The sequence below is a fragment of the Centroberyx gerrardi genome, chromosome 11 (assembly GCF_048128805.1).
Source record: "Centroberyx gerrardi isolate f3 chromosome 11, fCenGer3.hap1.cur.20231027, whole genome shotgun sequence".
Classification (NCBI taxonomy): Eukaryota; Metazoa; Chordata; class Actinopteri; order Beryciformes; family Berycidae; genus Centroberyx; species Centroberyx gerrardi.
The window spans coordinates 20519118-20539602 of record NC_136007.1 but is presented as its reverse complement, the minus strand read 5'-3'; the positions used below and the strand labels follow the sequence as shown (position 1 = coordinate 20539602).

At 42.1% G+C, this 20485-nt stretch overlaps 2 protein-coding genes across 7 annotated transcripts; both read right to left on the bottom strand.

The window, feature by feature from the left end:
- Window positions 1-15: 15 nt before the first annotated feature.
- On the bottom strand, window positions 16-2356 carry plp1b (proteolipid protein 1b). Its single transcript, XM_071916572.2, is given in 9 exon segments — window positions 16-116; window positions 376-441; window positions 574-647; window positions 971-1030; window positions 1033-1081; window positions 1083-1148; window positions 1391-1547; window positions 1668-1854; window positions 2231-2356. Coding segments are annotated over 9 exon segments (774 nt in total). The 5' UTR covers window positions 2271-2356; the 3' UTR covers window positions 16-41.
- Window positions 2357-8311: 5955 nt separating this feature from the next.
- Window positions 8312-19688, bottom strand: nlgn3b (neuroligin 3b). Of its 6 annotated transcripts, XM_078286528.1 has the most exons (7): window positions 19208-19559; window positions 17071-17122; window positions 16358-16366; window positions 15798-15940; window positions 14366-14551; window positions 11160-11949; window positions 8312-9107 (listed from the first exon to the last, which is right to left on the bottom strand). In XM_078286528.1, exons 1-7 carry the CDS (start codon window positions 19428-19430, stop codon window positions 8312-8314), a joined length of 2199 nt encoding a protein of 732 aa, XP_078142654.1. In that variant the 5' UTR covers window positions 19431-19559. The 6 variants fall into 6 exon arrangements, with proteins under 6 accessions (XP_078142654.1, XP_071772690.1, XP_071772693.1 ...); XM_071916589.1 differs by lacking the exon at window positions 16358-16366 and having other exon boundaries at window positions 15798-15947; window positions 17063-17122; window positions 19208-19688; XM_071916592.1 differs by lacking the exons at window positions 16358-16366; window positions 17071-17122 and adding an exon at window positions 17547-17598 and having other exon boundaries at window positions 15798-15947; window positions 19200-19559.
- Window positions 19689-20485: the final 797 nt, after the last annotated feature.

The following is a 20485-nucleotide window of genomic DNA, read 5'->3' as shown; positions in this document are numbered from 1 at the left end:
ACTGTCCATCTCATACCCAGATTGGGAAGGTGGTGCTGCACTTAACAACGTATCCCTTTCCTGCCCAGGAACCGCAGCACTGCGTAGTTGTAGGTGGCGGCTACCACATACAGGAACTATAGAGGGAGACATTGAGATTGAGGGGGGAAGGAATGGAAAGGAGAACAGAAGAGAAAATGGGTTTGAACAGATATGCTGGCAAGATCACAAACAATGTGGGCAGGCAATCTGTTTTCATTCATTTTACACCACAACTACAAAGCAAATCACAAAGGTTTTGTGTTGTGCTTCATCTAGTGGTATTTACTTGAGGAAGCTTAAATGAAATGTTTTATCTGACCAGAAAGCATGCATATTGCCAAAGCAATTACTCACCAAAGCTAAGAGAGCAATCCCAGCACCAGCAAATGCAGCTATGTACAAGTCATAGGTGACATAGAACTGTGGAAACATAATACAGTGTAGTTTAATATAGGCAGAGCACATTAAATAAAAATGCTTATTTATGCATCCATCCCATACATAATAAGCTTTCAGTCTGGATGGTGACAAGGAAGGCTGAACGCTACTCACTTCACTGGTTTTGCAGATGGATGCCAAGGTCATTCCACATGCCTTTCCTGGCATTGCATTCCAAGGTAGCAGACCTTAAATGAAGATATGATCAAAGTGATGTATCTCTTAACATTGCTGAATCATGATTCTTTATGATTACTAAGTCGTTTTCCCAATCCTGCTTAAATACATTATGTCAGCAGTAAAGACTAGAACCGATTTTGAGGTGAAGATAAGGTATAGTTATCTTCAATCTTATCATTTATAAGAATATATATATATCAGAACTAGAATCAACAACTTAACAGTGTATTCTTTCTCTCTAAAGATCAGTGCATGAGTTTCCTAGGCCATATTAACATTCTCAGCAGTTCTCAGGTCAAACATGAGGTCGATTGTTGTAAGAGCAACGCACCATACTGCCTGGCATCCATGCAAATCCAGCCGTGCTGATTAATGCTGGGGGTTGTTTCAGCCAGGATGTTAATGTTGTGGCAGGTCTGTGCCATGTTGAAGAAGAAGAAGACCGGGATGGCGGTGAAGGCAAACACTACCAGCCAGATGACGGCCAAGATGTATGTCACTACAATAAACTGTTGAAGGAAAGTGCATGAGGTCACAGAAATGTACTGTGTGACCGATATGATCTCATTAATTCAACTATCAACCGTGATTCATGTCACTGTATAGAAATCACAGAAACAAAGAACATTTGAATGAGCTTACAAGCTAAAACAACAGACTTCCATTCAGCAACTTAACAATGAGCTGACGTCACATTCCCCCTCCCTCGTTACCTCCACCCCTCCCTCCCTCCCTCCCTCCCTGCTCTCACCGTCAGACTGAGGCAGCGGCCACAGCTGGTGCTCCTGAATTCGCCGAAGGTCTGCTTGACGGCGCTCGTGGTGTAGAAGCCCTCAGCCAGCAGCAGGATGCCGAACAGGAAGAAGAATGATGCCAGGCCGTAGATCACGTACTGGAAGTACTTGATGCTGGGACACGCGGTCACAGGGAGAAGTCAGTGAAACAGTACAGTGCAGCCGTGAAACAAATTCCACATACTTAAGAAATCAGAAATCACAATCTAAAGAATTTATTGAAGCGTCACTCACAATGAGGCCATGACCACATAGTCCTGAACGTTGCGAGCGAAGTAAGTCTCGACGAGGACTTCAGTCTGAGTCAATGCTTCGTGCCCACAGCCACAAAATAATGCCATGCCAGCAAAGCACAGCAGGGTGGCCACCAGGGACGGGTAGGGCACTGCCCCAAAGCACCGGATACAGCAATCATAACAACCTGAGGGGGCATAATATATCAGCACACACGCGGCACACACCGCACATATAACCACACAACACATCTAAGCCACGGTAGGGACCCCTTTCACCCTGCGGGGGGGCTATGAAAATGGCCTTGCTCTGTCTGCAAATCCATCAGCATACACCAAACTCCATCAGCAGGCAAGAAAGCAACAGAAAAAAAAATTAGAACAGCAGTGAAAACCAAGTGTTCAAGCAGGGATTCCCAATAAAGCGTCCATACAAAACCAGTCACCACTGACTTCACGACAATCTCATGCACTTCTTCCAGTGTAAGCTGTGCTGTTGAAGCGGGTAGCAGATATCCAGTTTGTTAATAATTGCATTGGCAGAAATGGGAGAGAAGAAAGCACCTAAGGCTTTGCAAAGCCAAGGCTGCCTGACCGGAAACATTTGCTGCTTTTGATCCTGTACTCCACAACAAGCACGATCCCAACGTCAACCAGTGATTTGAAGGACTGTCTACAAGGTATTGCTACTGTAAAATAGCCCTCCCTGGCACTGGTTTCATGCGTATGTGACAGCTCCTCTGCTTGTGCCAACGCCTCACAGCTGAGCCCCTACTATCCCTATAGTCCAACCCTCTGTCACCAGCGGTCACAGGCGTCACCAGGCGAGGGAGAGATGGTAGTGAAATATGGGCTTCAGGGGCCTGAAGAAAGAGCTTCTCTTTGTGGCTGGAGATACAATATCCTTTGTCTTTGCCATGATCAGAGAGGAACAAAGGGCAGCGATGTCAAACAAACAAAGAGCATAGTGCCACAACACACTCACACACACACACATACACACACACACACACACACACACACACACACAGTAGTAAGCGAGTCCTTGGTGGCTGAGGGGTCACCAGGACCCTCTCAGCACCACTGGCAATGTCACTCAGGCCAGCCTACACCCACAGCTGGCTGAGACTGGTACCATGGCACTGAGTGTCAACGCCTGCGGGGGCTGGGTTCAAGTGTTCAAGAGTGGGTGGAAGCACAATGAACGAGAGGGGTAATTTGAATATCTTCACAACAACAACCCCACTCATCAGTATTGTATGATTCACAAACCCTGTTTTGGAAAATTAGAAACATTTACAGTTAGACATTGTGAATGCCTCAGGTGCCTTAATTACCTCAGAGTGAGAAAATGTCCCTATAATTTCACAATTCACAAGATTTTAGATGGGTGGAACAAGAGGCCATGAGTTAAACAAACTGCTATTTAAGTACAAACAGTAACAGCAGGAAGATTGTTAGAGTCCCTAAAAATGATATTGGCTGCAGACGCCCACGCTTCAGCCGTGCTCTGTAACCGTGTTTACAATGGCAAACAGGCCATTATATCCCTTATATGAATTCAGAGCAAAAGGCATCAATGGAATGCATTTAGATGCCATGCCAACACAAGTCAAAGCTGTTTAAAAATGGAGTGAAAGTTGGCATTTAATTTGCAAGTGAGAAGAAACAGCAGACTCAACTCTAAACACAAGTTGTTTGAGCCCAGGGTTCTCATGTAAATTTGTTAATTTATGCCTGTGACACATGTGGGAGTATCTGACCTCTTTCACATGAATGACCTTGCATGGCCTTGCCATGATGAGAGTCACTCTGAGTTCAATGTAACTTTGCTGAATATATGGTTAAATGGGGTTGGAGGAGGTTATGATGAGGTTATGATAATCCCTTTGCTGAAAAGTAAGTCATCCTGTCTGAATCTCTGTGCTAAATTCAGTTGTTCAAGTATACTGAAATGATCAGTTTGTTAAAACCATGCCATATATTAGGAAAAAGGGTGAATCCATGATAAATCAATAATCCACAGGTGGATATCAGAATACTTATGATAAATGAAAACAGAAGATTAATCTGCAACAAATAGTGTTCACAATGCATGAAGGCAACATCTTCTCTGAGGACAGAAAGAATACATTAAAGGGTACATTAGTAAGTTATTGAAATTCACATTTGCAGATCACATTAATAATAGATGAATAAGAATTATTAAAAATTCTGTGCACTCACCCATGTCCAGAAAGAAGTGTGGGGTTATTGAAGTTTTGCTGGGTGGCTTTGTGACTGTGTTATGAGGATATGAGAAGTTATTCCCAGCCACTCCTATATGAATCTGACTCGCGCTTTTGTCTCATCAACAATAGATAGACCCCATCTCCCCGAGTCACATCTTAAAGTCACAAAGTCCCATTTCAGCTGCCAGTCATTATTTATGGAGCCATGGGTTCAGGACTGAGGACAGGGCGCGGGTCACAGACTCCAATAAGAGCTGTTTTCTTGGTATTTGGCGGTATTTGCTGTATTTCAGCTGGTCTGACTCGCATTAATACTTGCTTCTTACTACACTCAAAGGTGTGGTACGCCTTGTAAGAAGTGCAAGGCAAGTCTGTCCTTATACATGCACACTTTATCAGCCACCCAGTAGATCAAAGCCAGTATATTTAATACAAAACAAGCCCAATGTATAATAATTCACATTACAAGTCCTATAGTAACATAAGCGCTCTGTTTTCTATAACGTAATATGTGGGATGCAAATTAACCAACAACTATCTGGTGATTATGAATATTTTATTCTCAGATTTGTTGACTTATTGTACACTACACTACAGTAGAGTTTGTTAATTTTCTTTCAGTGGTTCAGCTGTTTGTGACCTGCATGTGTTGTCTGTCTGCACTTTAAGGACAACACATGCTGGATGTCAGCAAGATACAGTTTATCGCCTCCGAGCCGCTTCTTCAGAAAACGCACAGAGATAAGAAGAACGCACAGACAAAGCAGTAAAATAAAGGGTGGCCATCGAAATGCCAGTGACTGACATTGATGAAGTTGACTAACAAGGGGACATTGACGGTGGGCTCCAGCTGCTGCCCTCCATCCCTCCCTCCCTCATCTTTGACCTAGTTGATGTCAAAGCTGGGTTCAGTACAAAGAAGCTAGTGTGGAGTGGAGCAAACACCACGCTATCTTTTCTGGAGTAGCCTCTCATCCTATTTTACTTGCCATTTAAAGCCCATGACAAACAAGTAGGTGACTGACGGTAACTGTTATTGTTACGTTATCAGATTACATGAATAAATACTCCATTATATCTCATTAGGGAATACAACTTCAGTGAGGTAATCAGTAATTTCAGAGTTTTAAAGTTACTTTCACTAACACTGAGTTCACGACCGGTGGGTGCACGCCACTTGGTTACTAAAGCTACTCACTAATTTTTTCCAAGGGAGCTACAGGCACATTGGCCAACTGCTCTTTCACCTATGGGTGTTTTCTGCAAAAAGGCTTTGACCATCCATGTGCCGTGACCATCTGTTTACTGCCTACAGTCCCTTCAAACAATTAAGAAGACTGTGGGACTGGTCAGTTGTTTAAAGAAAATTCACCGGTCATAATTGATAGTGACTTCAAAAAATTATAGCTGAAACGTTTGTGGACTGGGAAATTGTTTGTGATTTTACTGTCCATAGCCTGTTATCCCTTCAAAAACCCGGAACAGCTCAAGTAAATAGTATGTAGAAAGGATTCATTATCCGCTATGTCAAGCTGAATGTGAAGTATGGAGAGGAACGCTGCCTTTGAAATCTCTGAGAAACCTTGTGAGAGAAAAGGGAGGGAAGCGTTAATGAACCTGAACTATCTGAGTGTGTATGATGCTTTGTCAGCTCTACTTGTGAGATGTGAACAGGTAGCGGTGCTGACAATCAATGCATAGAGTTAGGTGGGAGGACAAGTTTTAGAGGCTCTCAAGCCTGCCTGAATGGAGGAGAGCCATTTATTCATTTATGAATAAACTGTATGCCACAAAAGAAGATTTTGTTGGTGGTCAGGGATGTGAGCAGATGATGAATCACTGGGTATATTTTGTCTTAACTAATGTTATTATTGCATGAATTCATGTTAAAACTTATCTAAGGCTTAATAAGCTATTAACTAAGACAGTTGTAAATGCTTTCATTACTTTCTCTTCATGGCAAAATTCTCCCTGTGCCAGAACTTTCTTTTTCATTACTAAACCACTTACGTACTCATGGAGAGGACAAAGAAATGGGGGACAAAAATATCTCAGGCTCAGTCAGAGGCAGAAGCAGAAGCGAATTCAATGGCAATAACCTTCTCCTCTGGTGAGTACCTAAAGTATTTGTTGCCCCTCATGATAAAATCAGAGCGAGGACAATGAATCATCTTCATCCGGTTGTTCATTTGTTTGTGCGTTTGTTTTGCCAGACGCAATGTCTCGGACACTGCTGATTGCAATTTTTGAAACTTGGGGGAATGATGCATCTCACCCCTGCTCTCTAGCAGTTTCAAGATTAGACTGTTCAGCCCTAGGGGGCACTACATTGTTAGTTTGGTTGTTCGTCTGTGTGCCGCGCGATATATCGAGCACCACTGATTCAGTTCTGATGAAACCTGGGGAACTCAACCTAACCACTGTGTTCAAGTGGTTAGGTTCAGGTCCACATTTTCAAAGTTATACCCCAAAGTTGCACCCGATTTATGGAGAAGAAGAGGTGCCAAGCAGGTGGCGGGGCTGGGTTGAGGATAGGAGGATGTACTAAGACTGAAATGAGGTTGAAATTTAAACTAACTTCAAACCTAAATTTAACGTGCGTTTTTAGCTGAGAGAATCCAGGGCCCTTGTTTATCAACAGTGCGTATGTACATAATATGTGAGTAAACCATGCCTACAACCATTTCTAAGCAAAGAGTGGGATTTATCCATTGTACTTGTGTTTGAAAATGTGCGTAAATTTAAGCACAGCCCTGACCCTGTGTACGCACAGCAGCAAGTGGCTGAAAAGGAAACAGCACCAAGAAAGACAGGAACAGACAATCAAACAAATTGGCTTTTTCATAATTAATATAAAAATGCTGAAAACCTTAAACCTAAAATCAGTCAGTCCGTTTCTGAACAAACTGACAGTGTTGCATCGTCTCGAGAAGTGTGGCATTTCCTTGCTGTTGAAAAATCCTCACCCTCTGCGTTAAAAGTGAAAGCATGTCTGGAAATCAAAACACTTTGTTCCCCAAATAAAGAATTGGATTGGATTGTTGACAAGACTCATCCTTAGTTCCAAAAACCTTTTAATAGTCAGCTCATTTAGATTAAACAACATTATGATAAGATCAAAGAAATCAAATCTCAAAGCTTGATGTCCATCCTCACAAATGCAGCAGTAAAGAGTGACCCCTGGATATAACTCTGTTAGTATGGGGTTCAAACCACTTGGAGAAGGAGCAATAATCTGAAGGTTTCATGAAACTCCTTTTCAAATGTGAATACTTCAGTTGGTATACATACAACTACAATGTAATTACAGTTAAATTTCTGAGGACCGTACAGTATTCATTAACAAACGACAAATAAAATGTTGGTCTAAGTTTATTCTGTACAAACAAGCCAAGCCAAAAGAGCCATGAGTTGGTTAGAGTAGGAGAATACATTTTTAGCAATTCTCTTTTTATACTGAAGCAGAAGTCATATTCCTACAATGTATTAAGCAAAATGATAGACACTCAAAACAAAAATATAGCAAGGATACTCAAATAGACTACAATCGATTACACAACACTACATATGCAAAACTGAATTGTTAATTTCAAACAATGCCTTAATTTACACTTTTATAGCGCACTTCTCAGCACACACACAATCGCACGCGCACACTATTTCAATATAATACAATGTTCACATATACACACACACTCTCTCTCTCTCTCTCTCTCTCTCTCTCACACTCTCACACACACACACACACACACACACACAAACAGGGGTATTATATTTTGCATATTGAAATAGAAATATTTTGGATAAATTGGACATTTTTACCACAGGGATGATCAGTATTCTAGTAAAAGCTCAATCCATTGTAGTTACAATAACATGGTAATTCCCTATGTGAGCATGTTACAATACAAGGCATAAAGTAATTACAGTAAAAATACCTTTTTCATAATAAGCAATGTACCATGAGAAATATGTATAAAATAGCTTGATAATAATAATAATAATAATAATACTGCTTTTCAGCTTTTCCCCAGATATCATCGCTGTCCACCATGAGTCGTAATGTCACTTTGTTCCACATAGGAGATCAAAATAGATATCACAGAGTAAGAAAAAGCTTCCCATACAAATCCAACTGTATAAACATTATACTAAGTTCTTGCTAGGTAAAGTTCCAAAAAAGCCAAAGTGGAAAATGAAATGCACTTTTTTCTTTTTGACTGCCTTTGAAAATGATTATTATAAAATGACTCTGCGTATAGACTTCCTATTATGAGAAAGCAAAGGCAGAATGTTTGGTGGTCGCACACCTTCTGAAAGGACAGAACGAACATACTCAACCCTATTTTACCTACACATCCTAAATACAGCTTTACATTTCCGTGTGTTGCGTGCTTGACAGTCTCCTCCCAGGCTATACCCGTGTGGTGGAGTGGGTGTTGGGCAGGCCTGCGGAGCTGTACCCGGCAGGGAAGGTGCTGTAGGGACTCATGTTGGAGAGGCCCATCAGGGAGTTGGGGATCATGGTGATGTTGTTGGGGGTCATCAGCGGGATGTCCTCAGGGGAGCGGCGCAGCGTGAGCGAGTAGTCCAGGCTGGGAGAGATGTGCAGGGGATTGTGAAGGGCGTCGCACTGGTTCAGTTGCTGGGACAGGCTCTCGTCGATGGTGGTGGTGTGGCTGACGCTGTTGCCCTTGCTCTCCCGCTGGGGACTGGGCTGCCGGGACGCGTCCTGCCGGCTGCGCTTGTCCTTTCGGTAGTAGAGAGCGGCGAAGGCCAGCACGTTGAGGAAGAGCAGCGAGGCGCCCACGGCGATGGTGACGCTGAGCTCTGTGGAGTAATCTCTGGGGTTCGGCATGATCAAAGGGCCCATCTCTCTTCCCCCTTCCCCGTCGCCGTGAGCGGTGGAGGAGGGGGGGCGGCTGGTGCTGGAGGACTTCTTACCGTTGGACTGGGTGGAGTCCAGCGGCGTGACCTTGGTGGTGGTGGAGGAGTAGTGGAACATGTCGTGCAGGTTGTAGAGATGGGGGACCAGGTGCTTCCAGAAGGCCACCTTGGTGGCGCGGTAGTGATCTCGGATACGAGGCTTCAGGCCGATGTGCAGGTACAGCTGGTCGTAGGGGTCGTACTTGGACCAGGCCACCTCCTCGAAACGGTTGGCCTTGGTGTGGATGAACTTGGTGTCCTGGGGCACTGGCTTGTTAGGATCCCTACAGACACGAGAGAAAGAAAACTTTAGATGTACTCTAAATGCAATTTTTCTCTTCAAAACGCAACAGTAGGCCTGGAAACAGTAGGCCTGCTCGCTTCAGTACTTAACTGTGAAATTATTATTATCATTGTTATTATTATTATTATTATTATTATTATCATCATCATCATTATTAATATTATTAATAGTAGTAGTATTATGAGTATTACTATCATTATTATCATTAGTATTATTATTAGATTTGCATAGCACTATTCAAAGCACAGTTAGAAACCACTTGACAAACATAAGAGCAGAACATAAACGGGAGGTGAAGAATGCAGTGGCATCGTCTCTCCTCCAGGGCTCAGCATTCCCTCATTCCTACACACTGACCAGCACAGTGACCCGCGCTGCGCTGCCTCCCACTGCTGAGGTCAACGCTCACAAAGGGCTCATTGGGGGAAGCCTACTCATTCAATATTCAGGATGACTGCAGCAGGGGTGCAGTGGAGCCCTCCACTACTACGCAAATCGCTTGGGCTGCTCTTTTCAACAAAAATACAAATTCTATCTGCGCTTCTATATGACAAACCGTGAAAAAGCTGTCAGAGACAGTGCTGCATTGAGTTGCACTCTATTGCCCTTTCAACGCTATGCTTTTATTGATTTATTTTGTGCCTTGTGCTTTTGTTTCCTTGTGTTTTTGTGATGAAAGGTTATAGAAGTAAACTTGACTTTTCCATGCAGTGTCAATATCAATAATATCAGTTCCACATCAGACCATAGTATGTCTAAGATAATAAACTCTCATTTGTTGGAACCTGGTAGATAGATAGATAGATATATAGATAGATAGAGAGATAGATAGATAGATAGATAGATAGATAGATAGATAGATAGATAGATAGATAAGCCATTGTATAGCAGCAGAGCCTGGTTTGGGTTTCGCAAAAGGCCTTGCAGTGCTCGCAATATCTTGAAATCACAACTCGCATGGAAGGAGGGTGAAGTTCACAAAGCAGATCTACAAGTGCCTCTTCAAATTTTCTCTTCAAGATAACATTTTTGCGAAATAGCCAAGAACTGCCTTAAAAATGTATGTGAAGTAAGCTGTACATTTTCCAGATCCATAACTACCAGGAAACCCAAGAGCGATGAAATGTTTGTCAGCCATGTGGGGGAAGGGGGATTCTACAGAATAATTTGGTATATCTGTACAGATATGTCCTGATGTTTCAGCATTAGGTGGGTATATAGAGTTAAATATCTACTGAGCGCTGTCTTTAGTCATTGAAGTATGGCATAAGTAAGTAAGCTGGTTAATATTTTATGTACTATCCTCATCAATTTGTGAGGGTATATGTGTGTGTGTATGTGTGTTTGTGTGTGCATGCATGTATGCATGTGTTTATGTACATGTGTGTGTGTTGGATGGGGGCAGCTCAAAGACAGACTGAAACACAATGAGTGATGACACTAAAGGCAAGAGCGTAATACAATATACACATGATAATATATAATGTATCAGTAATACATCAAGTTAATGCGTTGTACCATACTTCCTATTGTTGCTTTGTTTCCATGTGTATTAATTAGGCCTATTACTATAGTGAAGTCGACTTAGAGCAAGGGGAAGCAGACCTAGCTTAAGTGCTTAAGAAATGTCTTCGCATCAATGATAAACCAAATTTTTAGACTATTAGTGTTAAGAAATTCATATTAATCTATAAATCTTATCCTGAAATACCACTTTTCATCTGTGAGGTCTTGTGAATTAAAAAAGGAGATGAGGCTGGAAGAAATGACTGCATGAGTTCAGACTGCACTTAATGTAGGAGTGTTATCTAAGGGTGAATTGTTATAGTCTCTTAATCGGGGATTGGTTAACCAAGACCTGCACCTGTTCATTCCTAATATTATGCCATTTGTTAAGGAGCACACACCAACCCACTGCAACTTTGATACTTTAATAAAATACTCCAAACTCATCCCATTATGTGCTGTGGTTTCCTTTTTGTGGGACAGGTTTGTCCCTGTCCAAAACTGCCTCAGATTTACTGTTACTCACCCACTCTTGGCAAAGTTGGTCCAATACGTCATGACCACGGCGCTGAGCATGATGTCATTCCTGGAGAAGTTGCAGGGGAACAGGTCGGTGGGGCCCACCATGGGGATGCCAAACACATAAGGCACCTCGTCTCCGTGGGCTGAGTCGGACCACACGGGCTTCATCAGGCTCTGGCAGTGGTGGTAGAAGGCGTAGAAGTAGGTGGGCGAGCCGTAGCGGGCGTGGAGGTCAGCTGTCACCACCGAGGGCTCCACCCACTGGTGGTCGGTGAAGAGAGCCACCAGGGTCTTCCTCCTCGTCTCCGGGTTGTCCTTGTCGGCCCAGTCTGTGTACATGAATTTAATCGTCTCCCTCAGCGTGTCCTTCCCCTCCGGATAACCGTACAGGCTGTCCACGAAGTCCGACACGGCAAAGTCAAAGTCGCTGCCGGACACGCCGTCTTCCAGGTCCATCACGTTCTCCACGAAGCGCAGCCCCTCCCCCTGGTTGACGCCCAGCATGATGTCGTAGTTGAGGAACTCGCCCTGCTCCATCAGGATCTCCGGGTCGTCCGGGATCACGTCGCCGTCGATGACCGGGCCGAAAGCCACGCGGTAGCGGGCAGGCTGGATGTCTTGCTCCACCAGCTCCTTAGCGCTCTTCTTCTGCAGGCAGGAGACCATGTCCACAGTGTCCAGCACGTTGCAGCCAACCCTCTCGGCCAGCATGCGAGTGTACTTGACCGGCTGGTAGTTGACGGCCCAGCTGGACAGAGCTGAGCCGCTCTGGATGATGGCTCTGTGGAACAGACCTGGGGACAAAGTGCAGCACAACGACACACACACAGCTCAGAGGCCCCGACAGCAGCGGTTAGTACTCCTGCCCCTATATCAAAGATGGTGTTAGTCCATTATTCTTTCAACTCACTAACAGCCAATTTCCAAGGGCACACACCTTGCCCAAACTCTGAGCAAGCAAATATGTGTGCCCATTGATGTGCTTTACACTAATTGCTGTTTTCTATTAAATCAAAGGCTTGTTGTCACCAAGATTTAGGGAGGCAAAGGGCAGACAAGCCCATATGTGATGTGTGATACCATATTTCATATTCTGAATATTAGCCAGGGAGAAAAGAATGACAGGAGGTGAGAGGGGCCAGTTCACACAGCATTAGCTGATGGGGAGCTGGTCAGTAAAGCAGCTGGTGACAGAAATGAGGTGGCAAAGGAACATTTGGCCCCTTCCCTTTTGAGAATTATAATGATACAAAATATAGAAATAGCTACTGTCTTCAGTCAATACCTCATTTGTTTCCTGTGGTGTATCAATGAATCACTTCAATAATGAATGGTACATATCATAACTTATGTATGTATATAATGCTGCCCAGTCCAGCTCAAATTAATGATCAATTTGCAGCATTGTTTCAATGACAATACCTAATTTTCCCACACCAGTTTCCAGAAACCTATTGTAGAATAATTTACTACTGTGTATCTAAAAAGAGAAGCAGGATTGCTAAGACACAGACTGCTGATACCGACTGTGCGGTGGAGGGTCTGGGTAAGGAGCTGAATATGCAGTAACCCTGATCCTCCAATGCTGAGACACTACAACACACCGCTGTATTGAATTGTTTATACGCAGTATGCCACCTCTGTCTCTAGGGATTTTGTCTCTACCACCTAAAAATGACAAGTGATATGTATCAACTCAAAAATACTCTGCTGAGGTTAAAGCACAGCAGTCAGTAGAAAAAGAGAGCCGGGGCAGTGTCACTTTCCCCCTCCATTCCTGTCATTTATTTCAGATTTTGAGGGCACTAGCTAGTCTACTTCAAAGACAGCCGGAGGTCTTTGTGCATTCGCTGCAGCTGAGCTAGGGCATCAAATACAAATCTCACAAAGGACAGTTGCCGCAGCGTCACCAGCGATGATAAAAACATGATGTTCCTGCCCATCTTGTGGTCCTGTCCAGGTTCAATTATCACTGGATCACCCATATCAAAATATGGATAAAAGCACTCACCAAATGGCATTTATTATATGTTGCTTATTTTTAACCTTCCAATGGATCTCAGTCTCTCTATTTGCTGTGGGTAAATTATGACTTTTTACAATATTTTGGTGATTCGTTATTGAATAATTGGATGATCAATCCAGCAGTATGATAAAAGAAATTTGCAATGGAAATTGGATTAGAATATACCATTTTGAACGAAAGCTTTTGCAAGTTATTACAAAAAAGAAATCACAAAACTGATTATACTGATTATACAAATTATACTGTCAAAAATGAGAAAAATATCAAAATTGAACATTTTGGCCGTCAAGCCTGGCCCTACTTCATCTCCATGTGAACCTCATCTTTGGTAGATTTTGCAATTATGGAAGACCAATGCACACCTAAACCGAATGTTATAGATACATTTTGGACAAACGTTTGAACTGTTTTGCAGCCAGTTAACAGGTACAATACAGGTAGGTAAACAGGGGTAAACAAATCTGACCGAAAATATTGCCAAATTATTCAACTGAAATAGTAAACAACTGATGGAAACAGGTGAGCGTGATGAGATGATGAAAACTTTGTAATGCCAGTGTGCTCCTTTAAGAGGTGCACATTTTAAGAGGCAAAGCTTTTAGGCTGATTAGATTGAGTAGAGGGGAACAATGGCAATCACTTACTTAACGAACACCCCCTTTACCCTGCTCCCATATCATAACACTTCATCTTTCTGACAGACCATTTAGAGCTGCGCTTGAAACCAAGAATACAACTCAAAAATCATCTGGATTTGGTTGAATATTAGGGTTCTAAAAAATAGTGTAAATATCTAGGAATTAGAAATAATAAATATAGCCATATCTTATGTGCTATCATCATCAAATTGTGAGTGCATGTGTGTGTGTGTGTGTGCAGGCATGCAAGCATGTGTGCATGGATATGTGTGTGTGTGTGTTGTGTGGGGGCAGCTCAAAGGCAGACTGAAACACACACTGAGTGATGACACTAAAGGCAAGAGCGTAATACAATATAAACATGATAATATATAATATATCAGTAATACCTCAGGTTAATAGGTTGTACCATACTTTCTATTGTTGCTGTTTCCATGTGTATTAATTAATACCATAACAATTAGTAACAACAATACAAATCTGTGTTTATCAAGCTAAAACAGTGACTGAAACAGTGACTTTCACGGGTCAGCAGCCCATTCTTACCCTCTGAGTGGTGGGACAATGTTAGCAGACTGACGCAGGCGGCACCGATTCCAGATCCGAAAACCGTGATGCGACCCGGGTCTCCTCCAAAGTAGCCAATGTTCTTACTGATCCAGCGGAGAGCTTGAATTTGGTCCAAGAGTCCATAGTTTCCTTTAGCTGCCTGGTCACCAGTACTGAGGAAGCCTGGCGTACACAGGGAGACAATAGAGTAAGTAATGAAGCACAGATCTATTCTACAGCTTTGATTTGAAGTAATACAGAACCCACTAGGGCTACTGAATTATCTGACACTGTCTTTGTGTTCACTCAGGTGCAAATACTCCTTTGCTCTTTCCCACAGTGTCTTGACGACTTTAGTAGACTGCTCTGGTTCAGATCCAGGCAGTGGCGTCCCTCAGGCTTCTCCGTGGCCACCAATGAAATCTGAATTCTCTCCGCAGAATATCTTAAGCCTAAGAAGATGTTAACCATGATTTCAAGACTCTTACAGAACATTCAATGTGCATAAATTTGTCCTGGATTGAAAGAAAAATATCTAATCTTTTACTTATTCCTCATCCATTACATGAATTTCAGAAGAACACAGAGGTCACTGGCTCTCTTACAATTGACCTTACTTCTCATTCCCTTGTCTATTCTCATCTAAACCTCGTACTGTTTTTGAATGTTAAACACATCGAAAAGAAACACTCTCGACCTTGGCTGTGAATCCTGCATCCCTCCACATTTAAATCATTCTCTTAAGAATGGCAAAGGCTATTCATCTTTGTACAGATTAGATAAATCTATCTAAAGGGAGATATATCGTATTTTCTGGACTGGGATGAAAACAGGTTGTGTGTAAGAAGGTCAGGGTATGAAGAGTGTTTGCATCCATTGTCCTCTGAGGACAAAACTTGTATGCAAATCAAGCTATGCTATGCTACTGAGATCTCATAGCAACCTCTATTTTCTCATAGTATTTTTACATAGGCATTTTTCACTCATGATTCTGCTCCTTTTTATAAGTGGTAGTTAGGGATGGGACGACATGCTTACCTCACGATGGGGTTCACGATTCAATACGACCACAATGAGGCAATAGCACATTGAGCACATTTCTGAGCCACAAATCTTTCTAGCAATGGCTTGCTAGAATGTAAACAACAATTTAAAAATGTCATTACACAGCGTAAATGATAGAATTTCAATGGAGAGCTTGTGAAATTGTGATGGGCAAGCCGTCTCATTTGTGATTACTACAGCAGAATAAAATGGAGCTCACTTTTTTGCACTGCGATATATTGAATTTCAATATATTGTCCCATCCCTAGTGGTAGTAGAAGATATTGAATACCAATGTCACAGTTTATTCCCCCAGATTAACTGGTGGCTAAACTCCCCATTCCAAACACCAGTAAAAGATACCATACAGAGATGATGTCTTCACCTAATATGCCAACCCTGTAGTTGAGTGTGACGACAACAACGTTCCCGTAACTGGCCAGCACGCTACCATCCATCATGTTCCCGGTTCCCTCCATATAGGACCCTCCGTGGATGTAGACCATCACAGGTCGAGCTTCAGAGTCCCTTATGTCTGCAACGTCAACACACACACACACGCTGAACAAAAAACACTGCAGAGGCAACAGCAATGAAGTGGAGCATTAGAAAATTTCCTCATCAAAACTTTACATCCCAACTGTTCAGTATGAGGTATGGGGAAAGACTCTGAGTTTAGCAGCAAGCTCGGGTGAAAAGCTTGTGGTTTGGAAGCACCAATGACGTTAAAAAAATGCATGGTAAGTACACTCTCGCAAAGTTTATATGAGCAGATGGTCCAATATAATTCACAACAGTTTTTGTGTATGTTAGTGCTTAACCAAGCATGTTTCATAGGACATAGTGGAGCTTTATGTGCTCTGCACCATATATTGCTGTCATTAAACGTGGCAACAAGCAATGCTCTGGCTCATTGATACAAAGAAAAAAAAAAAAAGGTTTGACTCGTGGTATCTCAGTTGAGAGGAAAATTCAGTAATTCTTGAGTGATATTTGAGACATTTTGCAATTGAACATATTATGTGCATGCACAAGCATAAAAAAACTGCATGTATTTGAGAAGCATTCATGTGTGTTGTGTTGCTAAAGGAGATTTTCAGTTGTGCTTTAATATCTGCACGTGAGCACCAGACCTCGTTACATGTACTGTAAATGCATTTAACAGTAGAGCCGATTTTGATTCAGAAATTAAAATGTACTTTACTCCACAGAGCTCTTGATATCTAAAATTAAGATGTAAAATGGCAAAGATGTTCATTTTTACTATGGAAATGCACAAGGCTCAGGGGATCCTACATGCAAAGCTTTGAGGCCAATTTGTGATATTGACTAAGTACTATCTTCAAGAGACTGTGAGATGGCAAAATAGATAATGCAGTCCCCACATCAACGTCCATGGCAGCGGAAATGTAGCACTTAAGGACGGCTATAGTGCTCAAATCAATGATTCACGGCCAAGACGCAGTAAAATCAAACTTTTGTAATAATTCAGCTAACAAAACTTTATCTTTATTCCACTTCTTACGAACGACCCACTGAGGTTTCTGAAGAAAGTAAAACCAAAGAATTGTGAGAAGTTAGTTCATCATAAAAAAAAAAAAAAAAAAAAATATCCATGCATCAAGTGTTTGAGCTCTAAAAAAAAAATACCTTCAGACTTATCACTGTCACCATGTGAGAAAGCCGCCCCCTTTTTCTTGTGTTGGGTCCCTGGGATTCACATGAGGAAGAAAGAAGTACAGAATTCAAAATAGCAAGGTTGACTGAGCCTGTGATTTAGAATGAGATGTCCAATCAATCCGACAAAATCAGAGAAAAAATCATAAGGAAATGTAAGAAATAGCAAAAAGACAGCAGCTCATTTACATGTGTTGCGCTTTTTCCCTGTCTGCCTTCTGACAAAAAGTAGATGACATGATGTAAGATCTTTAGAGATGCATGAGACAATTACATTATGAGTGGCATCTATTACAAAGCAGAAACTGTTTGAAATTCTGTTTTGATTCTGTTTTGATCAAGTAAACATGTACTTGATAAGGAATGGCACACACGCACACACACATATTGTTGGTTTTCAAAATGACAGACAACTATTTATCTCTACTTTGTTTATTATCTGTATCATTATATTGACCCAGCTGTCTTGGCTTTGACAGGGGTAATAAGTCTCTCTTCGCTCCTTTTGTCTCTCCTTGGTAAGCTTACATGCTTTTCCACAAACTATCATGTCGGTTCTTTGGGCATATTCCTTGAACTGCCTCAGGATAGTCATGGTTTGTGATGAATAATGGTGTGGTTGAATAACGAATAATCAATAACCTAAGCAGGGACCTGCACATTGACTTGTGTAGGGCATCAAACCACAAAGATAAATATCGAATAGCTGAGATTTCAAAAACACACTCTTTAGACATGGTGCAAAAAAAAAAAATCAAGATTTAAGAAAGCAAAAAAGACAAGGGCAGCAAACGTTTCAGGGCCATCAAGCCAGTGGCACAAATTAAATTACAGTAGATGATGATAAAGACAGTCCAAGGAAATACAGGCGTAGAGAACCACTGGGTTAAGTCACTTCAATTTCTTTTGAATTTTAAATGTAAATGTAGAAATGAATAAAGCTGCTTGCGTGGGTGCTGTGTGTGTGTGGGAGCCCTAAGGTGGCAGACTGGAGGCTTTGAAAACGTGGGCTGCACCATTCTGGACCGCTACCTTTCAAGCAGGCTGTATGCGAGTTGTTGCCCTGCTACCATAGAAAAGCCAGTCAAAGAGTGCTGTGCTACACACTGCAGCTGAACCTCTGAACCTTCAACTTTGAATGCTGAATGTTTCGCACCACAATTCGCTGAACGCTTGTGAGGAATGTTGTGTATCCTTAGAAATCATGTTTAATTGATGGCTTGAAGTTGTCAACTGAATTAAGGAAATTTGTTTGTCAGTACAGAAGCTTTTAGAGAAGATGCTGCTTATCAATAGATTCACAGTAGACAAAACATTGATTTAGTGAAATATGAGGAAGTAGTCATTTTGGATTGTTAAGAAACTAGTAGCACTGCTATATTAAATGACTATTTCTTCATATTTTGCCTGTGATGCTCAGTGGTGACAGCCAAATATGCTAGTCTCATCATTTAAAATGTAGTAACATAAAATTATTGCTTAGTGTAGATGAACCGATGCTCAAAAACACCTTACCTCTGTATTATTTCACTGGATGTCTATTAGTGGGAAGCAGGAGCATACCCCGCTATTATGTTTATTATGTTTAGTCCTGCCTCTCCGTGTGTATCTGTACAAGAGACTTGTTTGCTGGTATCGGACAATGTCTTCAGTTGCCACGACACCCAAAATATAGGATAGTTCTGAGATATTGAGCTTCAAAGTTTTCAGCATCCATTGAGTTAAATGGAGATATGTTTTAGAAATTGCAGACTCAAAAATCATTATTTTCAAAAAATAACACCACACATATGTCAACAGGCACTCATAGAATAGGTTCATGCGACTAACTCAGTTTTGACAAAAAGGTCAGATAGAACCTTATAATACCAAGGTCACAAATTATTTCCTGTTAATACACGGACGTGTTATTTTATTTTGTCAAATGGATTGTAAGTGCAACGGGTGAGAGGATGATGACACTGCTTTGGATGGTAAATCAGCCTTTGGTGGCAGCGATGACACGGACAGTGGCAATACGCATGCTGTATGATGATCACAAGATGACACCAGGGCCACAACGATGGTGATCAATGGACATGGAGAGTCACCGTTGTCCATTTTACCACACCAACTCACCATCCTCTGTTGGAGCGTAGATGTTTAGATATAAACAGTCCTCGCTCTGATCCTGAATGTATGTGGCCACTGTGTCCAGGTTATAGGTGAACCATATGGGCATCATGATCTCTGGCACGGTGTTGTGGATGTTCTGGGGGCACACAGGCATGAAGTGGGTGGCATTCTTGATCCCTGACCAGGAGGACGGCTGCTCGGGGGGCATGAAGCGCTTCTCGCCCATGGGAGGGGCGGCGTAGGGAACCCCCAGATACTGATCGACCGGCCTGAGCACCTCACTGGGCACGGGCACCCTGAGGCCTCTCAGCTTCCCAAATTGAGTGGTCACGGTCGGATAGAATTTCTGGCTTGTTGCCTTGGTGAATGACCAGCAGGAACATAATATCCACCAAAGAAGAGCACAGTGGGTGATGGTTACAGTCCCTTGCTGATGTAGTAGATGTGCAGGCAACAGATGGTCTCTAAATGTAGCCAGCCACATGGTCTGGGCAAGAGAGTGCCCTTGCACAACACAAATGCACAGTGTAGTGTCCTCTCAGTCCCTCTGCCCTGTCCCTGTCAAACACACATCACTCACTGTGCCGCTGGCTCCGACGGTTATCAAATCCAAACACACCTCAGCCAGGTATCTGCACTCCACACTTCTTGTTTTCATTGCAGTGCACCCAGATCTGAAAACAAGATCATCAGAAAAATAAGAGTTCACGTCTAAATGATGTGCCAGCAGTTATACTTTCAGTCACAGCAGTGTCTTCCTACTGTGTCTGGTGGTTCTAAATAAATATTTTAATATATGCTCTTCGTCTGTATGCCACATCCTGGGTATCATTTCAAAACTAATAACATTTATGGGACAAATTACTGTTTTAACAGAACAGTATTTTATGTTCATATCACTGAATACAGATCTCCGTGTATTACTGTGGGAGCCAGTGGGAGGAATCTGAAAAACCCATCTGCTGTGATGCTGGAGTGATGCTGCCAAAGCATCTTAAGATAAAAGGTGTTAAGCACACTTTCTCTTATGTAAAAGACACAAAAGACAGCAGTAAAAGCAGACAAATATTAGATAAGCTTTGGAAAAGTAGGATCTCAGTGGAAAATACGTCTTTATAGTGACATCTCAGTGATTTTGTTTATGCTTAATGTGTTTTAAAGTCATCATATAAAAAAAATAGGGAAGGTTTGTAGCATCTTATAAGTGTCTTATATCTAAGCAACATGGACAATGAAGTTACTAGCGACTTGCAGATGCATAATAGAAGTGTGAAGCACTTC